At 34.9% G+C, this 18,169-nt stretch overlaps 1 protein-coding gene across 10 annotated transcripts in view; it reads right to left on the bottom strand.

Moving 5' to 3' along the window:
• Positions 1–18,169, bottom strand: part of ATP2C1 (ATPase secretory pathway Ca2+ transporting 1) — a 172,204-nt gene that overhangs the window by 45,529 nt on the left and 108,506 nt on the right. For all 10 annotated transcript variants that reach the window (XM_017510157.2, XM_017510158.2, XM_017510166.2 and 7 more), the window contains 6 exons: positions 16,623–16,689; positions 10,280–10,404; positions 9,329–9,426; positions 7,150–7,245; positions 6,963–7,052; positions 4,956–5,060 (listed from right to left, as the gene is read on the bottom strand). In XM_017510157.2, coding sequence (XP_017365646.1) covers positions 4,956–5,060; positions 6,963–7,052; positions 7,150–7,245; positions 9,329–9,426; positions 10,280–10,404; positions 16,623–16,689 — 581 coding nt within the window. The remainder of the gene's footprint in view (positions 1–4,955; positions 5,061–6,962; positions 7,053–7,149; positions 7,246–9,328; positions 9,427–10,279; positions 10,405–16,622; positions 16,690–18,169) is intronic.

Below are 18,169 nucleotides of genomic sequence, written 5' to 3'. Positions count from 1 at the left end.
GTGTCAATTCCAAATGGAAATGTAGGTGCCAGTGTACTATTTCCTATTTTTCTACCCTTGCTGTGACAGTGTGTGCTCACATTAATATGGAGCTTCCATCTGCCTGAGCTCCCAAATAACTACAATGAACAGTATTTGGGGAGAGGGAGGCAGGAAGAGAGCATGATGTTTTCATGGCTTATCCTGATTGATACCTCAAATAGGGTACTTCTTTTCCTGCTCAAGTTTTGTCTTTTATAAAGTTGATAACCACCTTTTAAAAATTTTTGCTTTGTTTTCTTTATACCTATTATTCATTCTTACTAAACTCTTCAATGTAATATAAAACCCTCCTGACGGTATTTTTTCACATGAACAAAGAATCAGATAAGATATTACCTCTATATTATTACTGGAGACTGCTCTCCTTCACTCTTCTTTACATTTCTAATTGGCTGATTTCTAGGCCTGCTACACCACCAGTATCTAGGAACATCCCTCTACCTCTATCCTCACCAAATTTTGAGTCTTCCTTTTGTTTTTTTATCCACCAATATCTTTCTAAGAGAGGGTGGGTGGTGTTGGGACACGTTTTTCTTCTATCCTCACGTTTGTAAGTTTAGCCAGGGATAAATTTCCTCTCATTTTGAAGGCTTTGCTCTATTATCTTCCAGCCTCCAGTGTCAATGTTTTCATTGAAAAGTATAAAGAAATTATAGTAGTGCCCCCTTATCCAGGGTTTCATTTCCTGCAGATTCTGTTACCTGGCAGCAGTCCAAAAATATTAAATAGAAAATTCCAAGGCCGGGCGCGGTGGCTCAAGCCTGTAATCCCAGCACTTTGGGAGGCCAAGGCGGGTGGATCACGAGGTCAAGAGATCAAGACCATCCTGGTCAACATGGTGAAACCCCGTCTCTACTAAAACTACAAAAAATTAGCTGGGCATGGTGGCGCGTGCCTGTAGTCCCAGCTACTCAGGAGGCTGAGGCAGGAGAATTGCCTGAACCCAGGAGGCGGAGGTTGCAGTGAGCCGAGATCGCGCCACTGCACTCCAGCCTGGGTAACAAGAGCGAAACTCCGTGCCAAAAAAAAAAAAAAAGAAAAGAAAATCCCAAAACGAAATAATTCATAAGTTTCCAATTATCCAGCATTCTAAGTATGGTAATGAAATGCCACTCTGTCTAGCCCAGGACATCATCTCTTTGTCCAGAATATCCACACTATATATGCTTCATGCCCATTAATTACTTGGTAGCCATCTATGTTACCAGTTCAGAAAAATATAACATATATGAGGGTCAACACTATTCATGGTTTCAGGCTTCCACTAGGAGTCTTGGGAGTGTATTCTGCTGGGCTAAGTGTTAGACTACCACACTTTAGTTCCTAAGCCCTTTTTATGATCTCCCCTTTGCTTAAAACTCTCTAGAAGCTCTTCAAATTCTCTTTCTCCAAGTGTCCTCAACTTTCTTATTTATGGGTCTTGTGTTTATCCCCCACTCTACTCGCTTTAACACGCATATTGTGCTGAGCAGCTGGTGGACCACATTATTCTAGATGCCAGTCTTTTCATTCTGGAATATTTTCCAGCATTCATTGATAAAAGCTTCTCATTTTCTGTTCTTTCTTCCTATCACCTATTCCTATTACCTTCCTATTACCACTATGTGGTAATTACTGGATCTTCTGTATTTATTTTGTATTTTCTTATCTTTTATACTGTATACCTCTTTGACTTTCTGTTCTACTTTGATACATTTCTTGACTTTATTTGATAAACATTCCATTACAAGTATTTTGTTTTTTTAATGGTTTTTGGAAATTTTCTTCAGCATCTGCCATTACCTTTCTCCGAGACCCCTTTCTCTGTTGGTTTAATCTTTGGCTTTCATACTAAAGATTTTCTCCAAGTATCTAGTAATCCTTCCCTGTTCATTTGTATTTAAGAATGAAGCAATCAAAATTCTAGAAGCTCCATAGGCACTGGTAGAGCTAAGCATCAACTGGTAAGCCTTGCTGTAGGATGATGAGATGAAGTCCAGGAGTAGGTAAGTGACTCCAATGAACAAAGAGCTTAGTTCAGAGGTGCCCCTTATGACAGGTGTCCCCAACTCCAAGGCAGTGGACCAGTACAGTCTGTGGCATGTTAGGAACCCAGCCACACAGCAGAAGTGAGCTGCAGGCAAGCGAGCACTACTGCCTGGGCTCCATCTATCCTGTCAGGTCAGCCAGGGCATTAGATTCTCATAGCTATGAGTGTGAACCCTATTGGGACCTTCACATGACATGCAAGGGATCTAGTTTGTGTGCTCCTTATAAGAATCTAATGCCTGAGGATCTGAGGTGGACCACTGTCATCCCAAAACCATCCCCTGCCTGTGGAAACGTTCCAGGAAACCAGTCCCTGGTGCCAAAAAGGCTGGGGACCGCTGCCTTATGAGACCAGGCAGCTTTTCTAAAACTCTTGAATCTTATTTAGGGAATGAGGGTAGGTAGATGCCAGCCTTGATGCATTCTAAGTGTTAAGGACTAGGGTTTTATCCTTCAGGACAATGACATCTTCTTAATCACTGTTTGCAGTCTTAAGCCTTAATCCTGTCCTCTACTCTTATCCCCAGATTTCTGGTGTTCCACAGGGGTAAAGGAAGACTAACCATCTGGCCTAAAGCAGCAGCAAAGGTACTTGGGAGAGTTCTGTTGATTCCTTATTCAGAATTTCAAACTTCTCTACCATTTTTAGCCTTATGCCTTACACCCTGCCTTCAAAGGTACCTGTCACCTTTTAATCTTTCCTATACTTTCTCTTGATGACTTTGTATCTTTTATTCCTTGTTTGTGATTTTGGTGGTTCCCGGGAGATAGAAGAGATAAACACATATTGTCAAGTTCAACTGACAGTCCTTTAAAAGCAAACTATTTGAGCCACTGAAGTCACTTTTAAATTGGTAAGTTTCCCCTATCTGTGTCAGGCTGACTTCTTCTAGATCCTAAGTCACATCTGTGATTGGGGTTTTGTTTGTTCATTTCATTGGTTGGTTTTGTTTTGCAAAAGATACTCTTCAGGTTGGCAAATGAGAAGAATAATCAAATGTTTCCAAACTTATATCCTGCCACTCTCTGTCCATCACTCCCACAACTGAGAAGATTTAATCTTCCAATGTAAAATTTTGGTGAGGTTAACATTCAAAGTTGCTGAAAAGGAAAATTATTAAATATTACATGAGCCACATTATCTTGAAGTATTGTGTGATGGTTTACAAAATGTAGTAAAATAGACCCATCAAAAAAAAATTCATATGCTTATATGCATATTCTTGCCACATAACTATATGGTTAAGGGACATCATCTGAAAACTACCTAAGCTTAATGTAATTTTTGAAAGCTTTACATTAACAGGTTTAAAGTGAAAGGCATTTTATTTTCATAGTTTCTTTTCCAATTGTCTTCCTTCACCTAAGTTTGTATAAGTTCCTTTAACGAACAGACAAATCTTTTTTTCGCCCTCATGAACATAGTTCCTGGAAGACTTCTACTCAAAGTTCAGTGTTAACCAACCTGGCCTTTCTTTTAAAGCCAGTATGTTTCCACTTATGTGAATGAAGGGAGATCCTTTCATTCCTGTTTTCTATAGAGATGTAATCATAGGTATCATGTGCAAAAATTGTGTGTTTGCTCATAGGTAAAAAAACATATAACCAGTCATCACTATCAAGGAACTATTAAAATAACAAATAAGGCCAGGTGTGGTGGCCCATGCCTGTAATCCCAACACTCTAGAAGCCCATGGCAGGAGGATCACCTCTGTTTAGGGGTTAAGACCAGCCTGGGCAACATAATGACACCCATCTCTGCAAAAAATTTGCAAAATTAGCCAGGTATGGTGGCATGTATTTATAGTCCCAGCTTCTTGGGAGGCTGAAGTGGGAGGATCACTTGCACCTGGGAGGCTGAGGTTGTGGTGAGCTGAGATCATATCACTGCATTTAGCCTAGACAACAGAGTGAGGAAAAGTTTAAGGTTCAATTATTATTATTATTATTATTATTATTGAGATAAAGTCTCATTCTGTCGCCCAGGCTGGAGTGCAGTGGCACAACCTTGGCTCACAGCAACCTCTGCCTCCCAGGTTCAAGCAATTCTCCTGCCTCAGCCTCCCAAGTAGCTGGAACTATAGGCTCACACCACCACACCCGGCTAATGTTTATATTTTTAGTAGAGATGGGGTTTCACCATATTGGTCAGGCTGGTCTCAAACTCCTGACCTCAGGTGATCCACTGGCCTCGGCCTTCCAAAGTGCTGGGTTTATAGGCATGAGCCACTGTGCCAAAGCTTAAGCTTAAATGTTTTTGAAGTTTAAGCACCAAGCTGGTAATAGCAACTATGAGTGATATAATTATATACCATAGATAATTCAGAAATCTTATTACACTGGAAAAATGTCTAAAGCACCCAGGAACAAGGTGGCAATTTAAAATATCAGTATATCATTTTGTCAGCTTGTAAACTGGAGTAAGCAACATGAATTACATACATTTGCAAACTACTTTTCAACAAAGTAATGTGGTTTCGTTTTTTCTGAAGATAAGACATTCAGTGAAAGAACACATTTTGAAACACAATCTGCAAAGATCTTATAAGGAACTATCATGAAGAACAGTTCCTGATAAGAAAAAAACCTGATGTCACAGGCTTTAGGAGACCAGGATACAACTCATTTAAGCTGTTTGCTCAGACAGCAACAACTCCATGAATGTATCTACAAGGAAAGACTATCAAAGACAGTCTATGATTCTACAAGGAAAGACTATCAAAGATAACACAAACAAGAGATGAGTGTACTACTAATTACACATACTTTAAAGCAGTAAGTCTTTATTATGTACAATGACTGTTTAAACGCAAAGGTGGATAGTAAATGAAAAAATAGTCATCTAAACTAAACAGAATATAAGCATTCTTTAAACAGATGGATACCTGCTGTGTTCGGTGTACACATTTAACAGCCATCCACTTTTGCTCAGAGCTAAAAGGGTATTCAGCTTTTCTGATGTAATCTTGTTGAAGTCCATCAAGACCCATCTATATGGCACAAAAAGAAAGTTAATTCTCACCAATATGTGATTATTTTCTCCTTTAACAAAAAACAAGGGTCACAACTTGTAGCCAGGTTGGCTGGTTTATTTTTCAGTTAGTGGTGAAAGAATAAGTGCTCCATCTATATATACTAAACTTCCCTACATATCAGCATACATTTTCAACATGGAAGCCCAAGTTATGTAGATATAGTCTAAGGCAGGTTTTCTGGGACTATACGCTAACTAAACCTCCCATACCCACTGTATTAATCCCTCTACCAGCTCAAATTCTGAAAGGAAGCAGGACATAAATAAATAAAAGTACTCAACCAATTTTGAGCATATACTTTTATAATCAATAGAAGTTTTAGATTAAATCTCTTACTTCTTAGGGTCTCCAATGTCTCACTTGTTATCATCCTAGTTCCTTACCCTCTACCACTTTATGTCCTGAATACTACTAGTCATGCAGCTATTTTCCCTACCAATAACCTTTGCATCCATATCAAACATCCAAATATCAAAAATGCCGAAAAATTATCTTCCCAAATCAAACATCCAAATATCAAAAATGCCGAAAAATTATCTTCCAAATATCAAAAAATGTTTAAACCACTCAAAATGCTACCATGTATTGCTATTTTCTATTGAAACATGTTCAGACTCTTGTTCTTGGCCTTAAATAAGGTTCCCCAGGAACCCACCACATACAGCATCTATAAAAATCCTCCTGGTCGCTCAAGTATCTTTCATTTCACCCAGGCTAGCCAACTCACTAGCCACAATCCATTTTATGCTCTTTTATTCCTCTCTGCTTCTTCTTTAGTTGATTCCCTAGCTTACCTCATCTAAATCCTTCCTATCCTTCAAGCCCTCATATCCCAGCTCTGAATCTGCATTGTTCTTACATGTGACTCAATGTTCAGATTTCACTGTCTGCTGTCTTGAACTGCCTTTTGTTTCAAGAATGTCACTATAAATTCCCTACCTAAAATATGAGGTCTCTGCCCATAAAAGATGGTTTCATACTCTTTATCTCTCAAAGAAACTAATATCTTGTAAGCGTAACACAAGAAATACTTGATAACTGATTCATTTATTGAGTACTATGCTATTTTAGTTGTAATGAGACAAAATGAGATAGAAATTTGCTTTTCGGTCAAGGAAACTATATATTCTAAAACTATCAATTTTATTTCATTAACTATGTTATAATAACCTGTAATTCTATACTGTCTCTCATTTCAAGTAACCTCACTTAGAAGCCTCTTGCTTTACAAAAGTATCAAGATTTTCCCTGAATATTCTTAAAAGCAGGAATAGTTATTTTTCTTACGAATGATAGGCTGAACTTAACAGGTTTCTCACTGAACCAAATATAAGACTTAGGGGATAAGAAGACAGACTGGGACAGATAAAAAGTTAACTGAGACTTCTCCCCAAAATAAATTATAACTTTACAATCATTTTGAGAACTTAACAAAGGAGAAAAAGGAAAGACTGGGAAAAGAAAGCTATTTTCCCATGACTGTGTTATTATCTTTACATAGAAATACTGAAGAATGTTGCCTTTTATTCATTCAAAAGTTAGTATTTATCAGTATTTACACATTTATAAAGTATTTCACATGTAGATGTCAGTATTATGGAAGACGGGAACACTTCTTCCTAAGAAATCAATGACTGCTCATTAGTTTGTAACTTGCATATAAACAATAAGGTTATACTGAAATAGCTCTATGCTTTATATTTATAGGAATAAAACTGGTACCCAAAAGAAAGTAAAAACAATGAAATGAGTTTTTTTCACTCAATACCTAAAAACTAGTAATACTGAAATTGATGACAATGTGTTCTGTTGTGAGGGTAATGTCTCATATGTCAAAGAAGAGATTTAGGTACGTACCTTCATTGCAAGAGCAATTAAGGCCCCTTCTGTTGGCTTCCCCATTAGAGTATTGTTTCTAATTACAGCATCATTGCACACACAGCCCGCCTAAGAAAAATACACATAAAATTATGAACCTATTATTGTGTCTTAAGTTATTATAAAGAAAGTCACCTTCTTGAGGAAAAAAAAAAAAAGTATTTACCTCAACAATTCTGCTAACAGCTGGGTTGTAGAATCCATGAACAACATCACCATCAACAATCACTTCCCCAAACTGATTATAGCCAACTCCAGTAACCTAAAGATCATAAAGTGGGATCAATAATACAAACAGTAGGTGGTGACAAGACCTATAAAACCCCAAAACTATTATGAGTTCTGTTCATTTTATTTATATTGACACTGTTAAAGTGTTTATCTAGAAAAGCATTAAAATTTGTCTTAAAAAAGGACATTTAGTAGAGAAATATAGATTCTAATTCTCATCACAATGATTAAAAAGACATTGGTTTCTATTTACAATATACTATTAAAAGAATAAGCTATGAAAATATACGTAAGCTTAAACTTATATGGTATTACATGTATATAGCATACTACAGTTTGAAAAGAACTCAAATCCATTACCACGTGTAACATATAACACAAACATGTGACCTAAACAAAAGCAGTCTTCTTTTTGCAAACATGCAGGCTTAGAGACATTGAGATATACACTAGCACTTACAAATTACTTTAACATAGCATATTACACACCGATTTTAAAAATCAGGGCAGAGACAAACCAGATATTTATATCATATGTCTAGAACAAACCAAGCTGAACAAAAGGAAATTTCACAGTAAAAACCATAAATTTAGTGGCCAGGCGTGGTGGCTCACAGATATAATCCTAGCACTTTGGGAAACTGGGGTGGAGGAATCACTTTAGCCCAGGAGTTCAAGACCAGCCTGTACAACAAAGCAAGACTCATCTCTATTAAAAATAAAAATTTTTTAAAAATGTTTAATGGTACAATTTAGAGATAAAACAATTAACAAACAGTTAATGCATTACATATAACATGACCTGAAAACAAAAGAAAAACTAATATTCTACCTTCCATACCTGGAACATATAAGCACACATAATGCCAATAACCCTCCTGAATCATTCAGAAAGGGCACAGTCACCACCATAGATGGGTTATCTTTGACCAAATCTAATACGGTAAATATCGTCTCTTTTCAAAACCTATGTAAAATGGACGTAAATAAACCCAAGTGCAACTTCTGTCAATTTGTCTAACACTTACTTTTCTCAGTGAATTAGCTATAAACACATTTTAAATTACTGTACCCAACATAAGCAGTGTTAAGGGCGTTCCAGTCAAAAATCCTGCACAGACTGAGTAGGATTAGAACTTGTCCATAACCAGCTTCAGGAAGACTACTGTACAGTGATGTGCACTTAAAAGACTGTCAACGTATCAATATGTAATTGCTAAAATAATATGATTCATTCATTCATTTATCAAGTATTTATTACTCTTAAGCAGGCTCTGTGCTAGGCAATATAGTTCATGCTCTTTTACAACTTATAATGGGGAAAAGGGACAGAAAATTTTACCTAAGATAAGGCCTAAGAAATATAAAATGCTAAGAAAACATATAACATAGGGCCATTTCTAGGTGTTCTGAAGAGGTGGCCTGGAATTAAGGTGCAAAGGATGAAGAGGCATTAGATTATCCTAAGCAGTGTGAAAAGCAGCAAAGTTCCTAAAGTAGGAATAATTTTGTCACATGGAAAGAACTATAAAGCCAGTATACTTGGTGCACAGAAAACAAAGGGTAGCATATAAGGATAGAGGGGAAAATAAGGGACAGAACACGTACAGCTTTGAGGGGCCACAGTTCAGGATCCTGATCACAAGGAAAACCATTGGAGTACCTTAATTTATGGAGTGACATGCTTAAAATTTGGTTCTAAAAGGATCTCTCAAGCTGCTTATGGAGTGAGGGCAGCAAGAATGGATAAAGACCAGTCAAGAAGCTTTATCAAAATGGCAGGTGAGAAATGACAGTAACTTAAAGAAGCTGGCTATAAAGTAGATGGCTGGGAAAATTATTTAAGAAGTCAAAATTGGCAGGATTTGACTATGGATGGACGAAGGGGTGACTGAAAGAGAGATGTGAAGGAAGAATCAAAGTTTTTGGATTGAACAAGTGTACAAGCGGAATGAGACAAAGTCTTGGTAGAATCACAGAGAGTAAAAATAACTCCACTACTAATTTACAGCCCTTTTGAAGGTAAGACACTGGAACTGTTTGGAATGTTAAACATCATGTTTCTTAAAGACATACTGTTTTTGCTTTTTAATTTTTAAAAACCTATAGAGTACCTCAGCATGCAGGCCATCTGAAGTAAATATGTGAGTAACAGTCATTTCATTCTTCGTCAGTGTCCCAGTTTTATCTGAACAAATCACATTACAGCAGCCTAAAGAATTAAATCATTACAAGTCACCAAAAGAATCAAGGAGAAATATAGGTTTACTTAAAAAACAAATCAAAGACTAAAATCCTGTCCTACTTCTCTGAATTTTATAGAGATCAAACTCATTGGTAATTTTAGATTAACTTCTCTCATTATGCCTGCTTCAGCATAAGGTGCAGTTTCTGAAATTAAAAATAAAAATTAGATGTTGACATTTTCTTATTTATTTATATACAGTTAGTTTCTACAAAGCTACTTCACATTAGCTTTATGTAATCATTTTATATAATACCTTTTCTAGAAAGTTTGCAGAATTCCTAAATATAAACCCACATAATTTCTACAGTCAGGATTTTTCAAAGTATTTCACTTTCTCATATATGGAGAAGATATTAAAATACAAACTAGAAATCAAATTCAGTACATTTTTGGAGTTTCAAAGCACACTGCACATGAAGTTTTGTCATAGCAATGTAACTACTATATATTTACTGTTCTTACAGGCAAATTCAACTCAAGTACAACATTTGGGATCTATAATAATACATTATCTTCTTTGACATGTCACAAGAAAAATATTCCATTAATTTACTCTAAAATTTCAGTTACTGTATGGATTTTCTTAACATGATTTAAGCATTAAAACACTATGATGTAGAAAGATTTCAAGTCCTCACACCTAAGGGATAGGAATTATTAATTGCCTTTTTCAGTTGTTAAAACCATATCTAATTTTGCCATAAACCAAACATCATTATGCAAATCTCTAGGACAAAAACTGTAAAACTCTGAGATGATTTACTATTGACATAAACTTACACATCATTGCATAGGAATGCTCTTAACACAGACTTACCCAGAGTTTCAACTATAGGCAGTTTTTTCACAATGGCCCTTTTCTTCACCATTCTCATAACACCAAGAGCTAGCGTCACTGTGACCACAATGGGGAGACCTTCAGGAATCGCTGCTACAGCCAAACTGTAACCAATATATACAAAGTAGTAAAATGTAGGTTAAACAGCAACAATCTAAATTGGATATTACTTAAAGCTTAATATAATGCAAAATTAACATGGTCAATACCTAAAAAATAAAATTCTCAAAAGGAAGAGAAAGCTGATGAACATTTACAGGATACCTGGTGGCTGCCAGGTTAAACACACTGATTAAAAATACAGGTTCTGACATCAAATTGCCTGGATTTGTACCCTTGGCTTCACCATCTCTTACTTGTGTGATCCTGGGCTACTTACTAATCCATCTCTGTAGTTTACTGTTCTCATCTATAAAATACAGATAACTACAAATGTTCAAACAAAAACTTGTACATGAATGTTCACAGTAATACTATTCACAATAGCCAAAAGATGGAAACAGGCCAAATATTCATCAACTAATAAATGTAAAATTGTGACATCCATGCAATGGAGTATTACTTTAGCTACAAAAAGGAATGAAGTACTAATATATCTACAACATGAATAAACCTTGAAAATATTATGCTAAGTGAAAAAAGCCAGATATAAAAAGTCCCATATTATATCATTCCATTTATATGAAATATCCAGAATAGGCAAATCCACAGAAACAGCAGATTAGTGAGTAGTTGCCAGGGACTAGGGGAAGAGGAGAACTGAGGAATGACTGCTTCATGTGTACAGGGTTTTCTTTTGGCATGATGAAAAGGTTCTGAATTTGGACAGTGGTTAACAGTTGTAAAATACTGTGACCGTACTTAATTTCACCAAATTAACTCTTTAAAACTAAAAGTTTTATATGTGTATTTTATCACAATTTAAAAAATTATTTCACTCTTGCCTTTTATAATTAAAAAATAACAAGTCATTCGTTGTGCCATTCCAAATAGTATCTCTTGACTCTGCTACAAATAAGAACATAAGCAATCCTACTCTTCATTCTACCACTGTTCCCTCTGCTGCTTCTACTTCCTAATTTTCATTACCAACTTTCTCTTTTTTTTTTTTTTGAGACAAAGTCTCACTTTATAGCCAGGCTGGAGTGCAGTGATGCAACCTCTGCTCACTGCACCCTCTGCCTCCCGGGTTCAAGCAATTCTCCTCCCTTGGCCTCCAAGTACCTGGGACTACAGGCGCATGCCACCATGCCCAACTAAGTTTTGTATTTTTAGTAGAGACAGGATTTCACCTTATTGGCCAAGATGGTCTCAATCTCTTGACCTCGTGATCCATCCATCTTGGCCTCCCAAAGCGCTGGAATTACAGGTGTGAGATACCATGCCTGGCCATCAACTTTTTCTTTGCATAATCTAGTACATTAGCATCCTTTTCAATTACTGTAATTGACTTTTTCATGATTTACTGGTTGATTTTAAAAGTTGAAAGAAAATAAGCAACAATATTATTGCTGAAGAGCTGAAAGCAAATGAGCAACAATATTATTGCTGAAGAGTATACACTGAAGGGTCAAGAAAAAAGTATGTTATCATTAAAACTTCCTTTTCTCCTTTGCAATTCTCAAAGAGAAGGTGCCTAGCTCAAAGGGCATCCTCTTTTTTCTATTTTTTTTCCTTTTTTAAATGCTTCCATTAAGGAAAAATAGGCATCATCATTTACAATCTAGATGCAATCAATCTTTTCAATCTTTTATATCTGTCATATTAGCAAAACTTTACAGAGGAATAAATAAATTGTAAAAACTTCACTCTAAATTTTCATTTTAATGATAACCCAAAACTATTCCTGGACTTCAAGGTATCTATACTTGAAATGAGTAACATCTTTAAAATGCAATGAACTTCTCATTCACTGTCTCTGGTGAACTTAGAATGTATTTATCTTATAAATACTTATTTCAGATTTAAAGAAAATATTTCTAACAGGCTGTAGCTTATCAATCTAATTCTTCTTTCTTACATTTGTTCTGTCAAATTGTAACATTTCTAAAAACAATGACGACTCCCAATTGTTTTGAAAAGAGAAGTTATCTTCTTTGTTCCATAACTGCTAAACATTTTCAATTTTAGATTTATAAACACCAATTACAATGATGAATCCAATGAATTTTTCCACTTCTGCATAATCTATTTCCTGTTAATTACCTTCATATTCATACCAGCCTTCATCATTTCTCCACTTATAAGCAATATGAAGTCAATGCTGGTAAACAAGCATTACAAAAGATGAATTAAATAGGGTCATACATTCGTTTAACAAAAAGAGATGGCCCAGATTCTTGCTTGAAAACTACATGATAGAGTCCTTGCTGCAAAATAACCGGAAAAGAATACCTGTTTCTTTTTTTGTCCTTAGAAAGAGACTACTCAGTCATCAAAATCAAGGAGTTTGAGAAGATCTAGATTATCGTCATTCAAAAACTCATAGTCTTGAAATTTCACTTATATGATTAATTTCACCCACATCATCATAGCCTACAGTGCTTCTATTTGGTACCTTGCAATGATCTTCTGATTTGTCTAATAATTGCAATGAGTATTCTCTGTCAATTATTCTCTTTGCCAGTATTGTAGAAAGTGAAAAATTCTCAATTCTCACTTTTGTTCAATGAAAACTACAAGGAACAAATCTAGAGACTGTGACTGTAGACTTCTTTCACACCTTCATAAATAACGCAATAGTTTGGGCAACATAATAAGAAAACTAAAGAGTAAGAGAATAGTGATAATTTATTATTACATCAACCCTCTCAATGATTCCATCATTTTTCTGCTTTCTTATTGTTTTAGTCGTCTTTAGCACTCTTGCAAGTAATTGTTAAAATAATTCCTAGGATGAAGATACCATAAAATACTTCAAGAAAGAGAAAAAACAGGTTCATTAAAGGTTCCATAATGTAGCTTACATTTATAAAAGAGTCCAGTGGACCCATACTGCAAAACAGAATTGCAAAACAGAATGAATTTTATTCTATTTAAAAATTTTTAAGTTTCTTGTTTTTTGGAAGACCTTGAAGAAAGAATAAAAGTTATGATACGTCAGTCTGTATAAACAGAAAAAAAAAAAAAAAAAAAAAACAAAAAAAAAAAACCAAATCCTTAAAAACTAAAAATTGATCCCATGGGTAATATGTCAATGTTTAATATCTCAAACTCCTTCCCCATTTTTATTTTATATTTAACCCATAGATTTTTTAAATACAAATTTAAACCAAGAGTTTCAAATTGCACTTTCACGTCCTTGAGGAAAAAATATACGTTCCTTTATTATATCACAAATATCTTTTTACTTATTTATTCCACCGATTCCTTGTAATCTATTTAACTTTTCCTTTTGTAAGACACTGATTTTTATTCTAATATATGAAATATTATTTCCTACGCCTACAACAGATGTCTACCAGGATTTCTTTTCCTTACATGCCTAAATAAGTTCTTGCCCTTTGTTATATCTATTATCATCTTTCTTTCTTTCACCCTTGTTTTGCAGGAATTCACACAAGATTGGGTAAGAGTGGTAGGCACGGATCCACTCGACCAGCACCTGGAACTTAAGAAGCCACAGGAATTTAAAGAAATGCAAAGGCTGCCCTTGGTCACACATCAGTTGAAAATTCTTACAAGAGCATTATTTTCTTTGTCTCTGCTTAGTAAAAAACTGGGTGTATACCAGTGGCTAACCCTAGTAATTCTGATGGCAGGACTTGCTATTGTACAGTAGCCCTCAGATTCTCAGCTTGATTCTAAGAACTTTGCGCTGGCTCTCAATTTGTAGGGCTCATGGCTGTTCTCACAGCATGCTTCTCAAACGGCTTTGCAGGGGTTTACTTTGAGAAAATCTTAAACAATCGGTGTGGATAAGAAACATTCGGCTTGGTTTCTTTGGAGGTATATTTGGATTAATGGGTGTATACATTTATGATGGAGAACTGGTATCAAAGAATGGATTTTTTCAGGGATATAACCGACTGACCTGAATACTAGTTGTTCTTCAGGCACTTGAAGGCCTTGTAATGGCTGCTGTTACTAAATATGCAGATAATATTTTAAAAGGATTTACAACCTCTTTATGTATAATATTATTAACACTGATCTCCTATTTTTGGCTTCAAGGTTTTGTGTCAACCAGTCTTTTTCCTTGGAGCCATCCTTGTAAGAACAGCTACTTTCTTATACGGTTATGATCCCAAACTGACAGGAAATCCCACTAAAGCATAGTTGTATACCATCTTTAACTGGTTTTTCACAATGGTGCACTAGGAATCTCAACGTTAATCTTACATAGAGGACTTCTACAGAGTCTGTGACGATATCATCATGCTGAATCTGATCATATTGTTTAAATGGTTAAAAATAAAAATGTTTAAGGATAAAATATGTGTATATATAACAAAACACATTACATCTAGAAATCAAAACCTGAAAATATTTCCAGGTATTAGAATTAGAAGGAACAGCAGAGGAAACTTGAAATTTAAGTTTAAAAAGATTTTACCTTTTTGATTGCTGTGGAAATGTCCTATGCACTCTTTGCAAGAGCACACAACAAATGTCAGGTGTCACTTTTTGCAAATTAGATCTAATCTTATTAAATGTTTTCATCTTACTCTTTCTGTATAGACATATCAAATCACATGAAATATTCAAAGTTTGAAAATTATAATTACCTACAAAGCTGTGGAAAAAATATAACTTCTTTTGTACTTCTAGTTAGAAGTATAATTTCTAACTATAGTTAGAAAGTTGTTAAATGAACATTTTACTCATTTTAAAACAAAAAAAGGATGTGCAAGAAATGAATGTTAAGAGTACTTGCCTATCTATTTGTAACTGATTGGAATGATCCTTTGTCTAGGCCTAATTTACAAATTTATGATCATTTCCCACATAATTTGGTATCACTGCTCCACTGTATTCTAATGCAATCTGATGTTGCTGTGGATGAAGAGTTAATAGTTTTCCCCTTCTGAATTTGATTAACTCTAGCTCTATTCACCTAGTGACCTCATAAGAATAGTATGTCAAGTATGCTTCTGGATAATACTGCTATGACTAAAGGATCCCCTGATTAATAAAATCTCTCTGAACCAGGACAGTTATAATTATCTTATAGGAAGTTATAGCTTTGAGTTTCTCGAGTGTAGTATCTCTTGTAATTAGACATGTCCCTCGCAGGCATCTGGAAACACATGTTTCAAAATATGTCTCTTATAGAACAGAAGACATTTTAACCCAAAGTAGATCCCACACTCACAAGGTTGACCTTATCCCCTTGTACTTGAGTGAACTGCTACATGAATTGCTGCAGACTCGCAGGAGATGGTTGTCTGAAATCACCCTGCTGCGTTTAGGACACAGGTATCAGATGCAGTCTGGGAAAGTCTTGTGACTTGGAATATTTAGAAGAACCTAAGAAGACCCTATGGTAGAAATTGCAGTTGCTAATGAGAAGTCTGATGCCAGCCTAGTTACCCTTACCCTTCCTTTGTAGGTGACCTTTCTTTCTTTAGTTTCACAATTATGTAACAAGGTTGAAGTTTTTTCCATCCTGCTTGGCATTTAGTGAATACTTTCAATCTATAAAGACTTACTTCTTGCCTTAGCTTAAGAAAATATTTGTGTGTCATATCTTATATAATTTCTCCTTACATCTTTTTGAAACTCCAATTAGTTAGAAATGGTATTTCCTGAAATTATTCTTATCATTTTCTCTCATTCTGTTTAAGACTTTTTCCTCTTTTAGGGGGGAGACCTCTTTGAGTTTATATTACACCCTAAAATGGAATTTTTAATTTCAGCAATCATAGTCTTAATTTCTAAAAACTCTTTTTGTTCTCTGATCCTTTTCTCAACAATCCATCTCATGGATGTGTTTCTTTCACTTTGTTTTCAAATTTGTCTATGTCTTAAATATTATACTTTCCTCTGAAATTGATTATTCAATTTCTATATTATGAACTTTCTCTTTCATGCTGCTAGTTTTCAATTTGACAATCCTTAATTGTCTATTTACATATAAAAATGCCATAACGCATTAGTAATTCCAGACATCTAGTGTGGGTTTTCTTCATTACCATATACATACATTTTCATTTTTCTAGAGGTAATTTTAATATATGACTTTAGAACTATTTACATAGAAATATTATACTCTTATAGGCTCCATATAATACTGACTTTCATAATAAAAGGTAAGCTATGTCATTAGAGAAAGAAATAAAAGCAGCAGGAGAGACTCCAATTATAAAGTATTGGAACTTACCTTACACTAATAGTAAACATTTCCAGGATATCTTTTCCCAGTAACCAGCCAACCAACATGATGATTCCTGAAACAGAATTAAATAGTTACTTTTCTCTTTTATGTAAAATCAACTAAAAGAGAACAAGTTGACCCTAGACACAAAATGGAAGGCATATTAGATCAAAATTACAAGATTTTATAAAAGTCTATTAAACTGGGGAGGTTAAAGTTAACACTGCTTAATGTGAATGCTATGCACAGTCACATACACACACGTGTACACACACACAGTTTTACCTTTGGTTGACAATGCTCCCACCCATCCTTAAGGAACAATATCTGATAATTTTTTTTAAAAAGTACCAGTATTTTCATACAATGAAAAAAAGAAGATGGCAGCAGCAAACATATACGTCTATTTACTATCAAATATGCAAAACCCTACAATTTTATTTTCCATAACGCAATATCCAAACACTTCACAGTAAATCTGTACTACATACAAAGAAACACTTAGAACTTGGCTCAAAAAGTGATGTACCTTACATTAAGCACCTACGACTGCATTAACATCTAAAAATTACTACTTTCATGGCATTTAAAAAGTTTACAAATCATACAAACCAATACTCCTTGCTTTATTTATCTTTGAAAAGAATAGGGGGAAGCACACTAGCAGGTTTGTGAGGAAAAAACAAACACAGATGCATCAGAGGTTTTAAAAAACAAAGCAATCTCAAGATTGTAAATCAATATGAACATTTACGACATTTTTTTTTTTTTGCCTTTGGATAACTACAGATTATCCAAATAATAACCTTCTAAGATCCAATCCGAAATACTATCATGATAAAAAAAAATTACATCTCAAGAATTAAGCCAGGGGTCAGCAAACTATAATCTGCGGATCTCCTGTCTGTTCTTGTAAATGGAGTTTGTTGGAACATAGCCACACTCATTTATTTACATATTTTCTATGACTGCTTTCAAGCTAATGGCAAAGTTAAGTTTTTCCAACAGAGACCATATGGACTAATATATTTACTATCTAGTCCTTTACAAAAAAAAAAAAAATCCTGACCCTGATCTAGCTCTTGACCTTGGCAAGAAAAATTATGTCCAGTGTAATACACTAACATAAAACCAGATAATCATAAAGTTGAAACATTGATTACTAAATTTGAAATGGTTTTATGGTATGGTGCTAATAGAAACTACAAAGATTTAATTGGCTAGAATGTCCTTCAGTTTATCAAATTCACTGTAAAACTTATAGAAAATGAACAGCAATAATCAAATTAAAGTAGTTATGAGGTCACACACACCAGTCAAACAAAAACAACTAAAATATCTTCCCACCTTCTACTTTATGTTTACAACAAAGATAGATGGATAAACAAAATTAATACTTAAGAAGTTATTTCAACTAATATTGTATTAACAGAAATATTGTTTTAAAATTGCATTACTCCTATAATCCCAGCACTGTGGGAGGCCGAGGTGGGCAATCACCTGAGGTCAGGAGTTTGAGGCCAGCCTGGCCAACATGGTGAAACCCATCTCTA

Source organism: Cebus imitator, unplaced genomic scaffold (genome assembly GCF_001604975.1).
Source record: "Cebus imitator isolate Cc_AM_T3 unplaced genomic scaffold, Cebus_imitator-1.0 Scaffold432, whole genome shotgun sequence".
NCBI lineage: Eukaryota > Metazoa > Chordata > Mammalia > Primates > Cebidae > Cebus > Cebus imitator.
The sequence above is the reverse complement of the archived record's forward strand: the minus strand, read 5'-3'. Positions and strand labels throughout refer to the sequence as shown.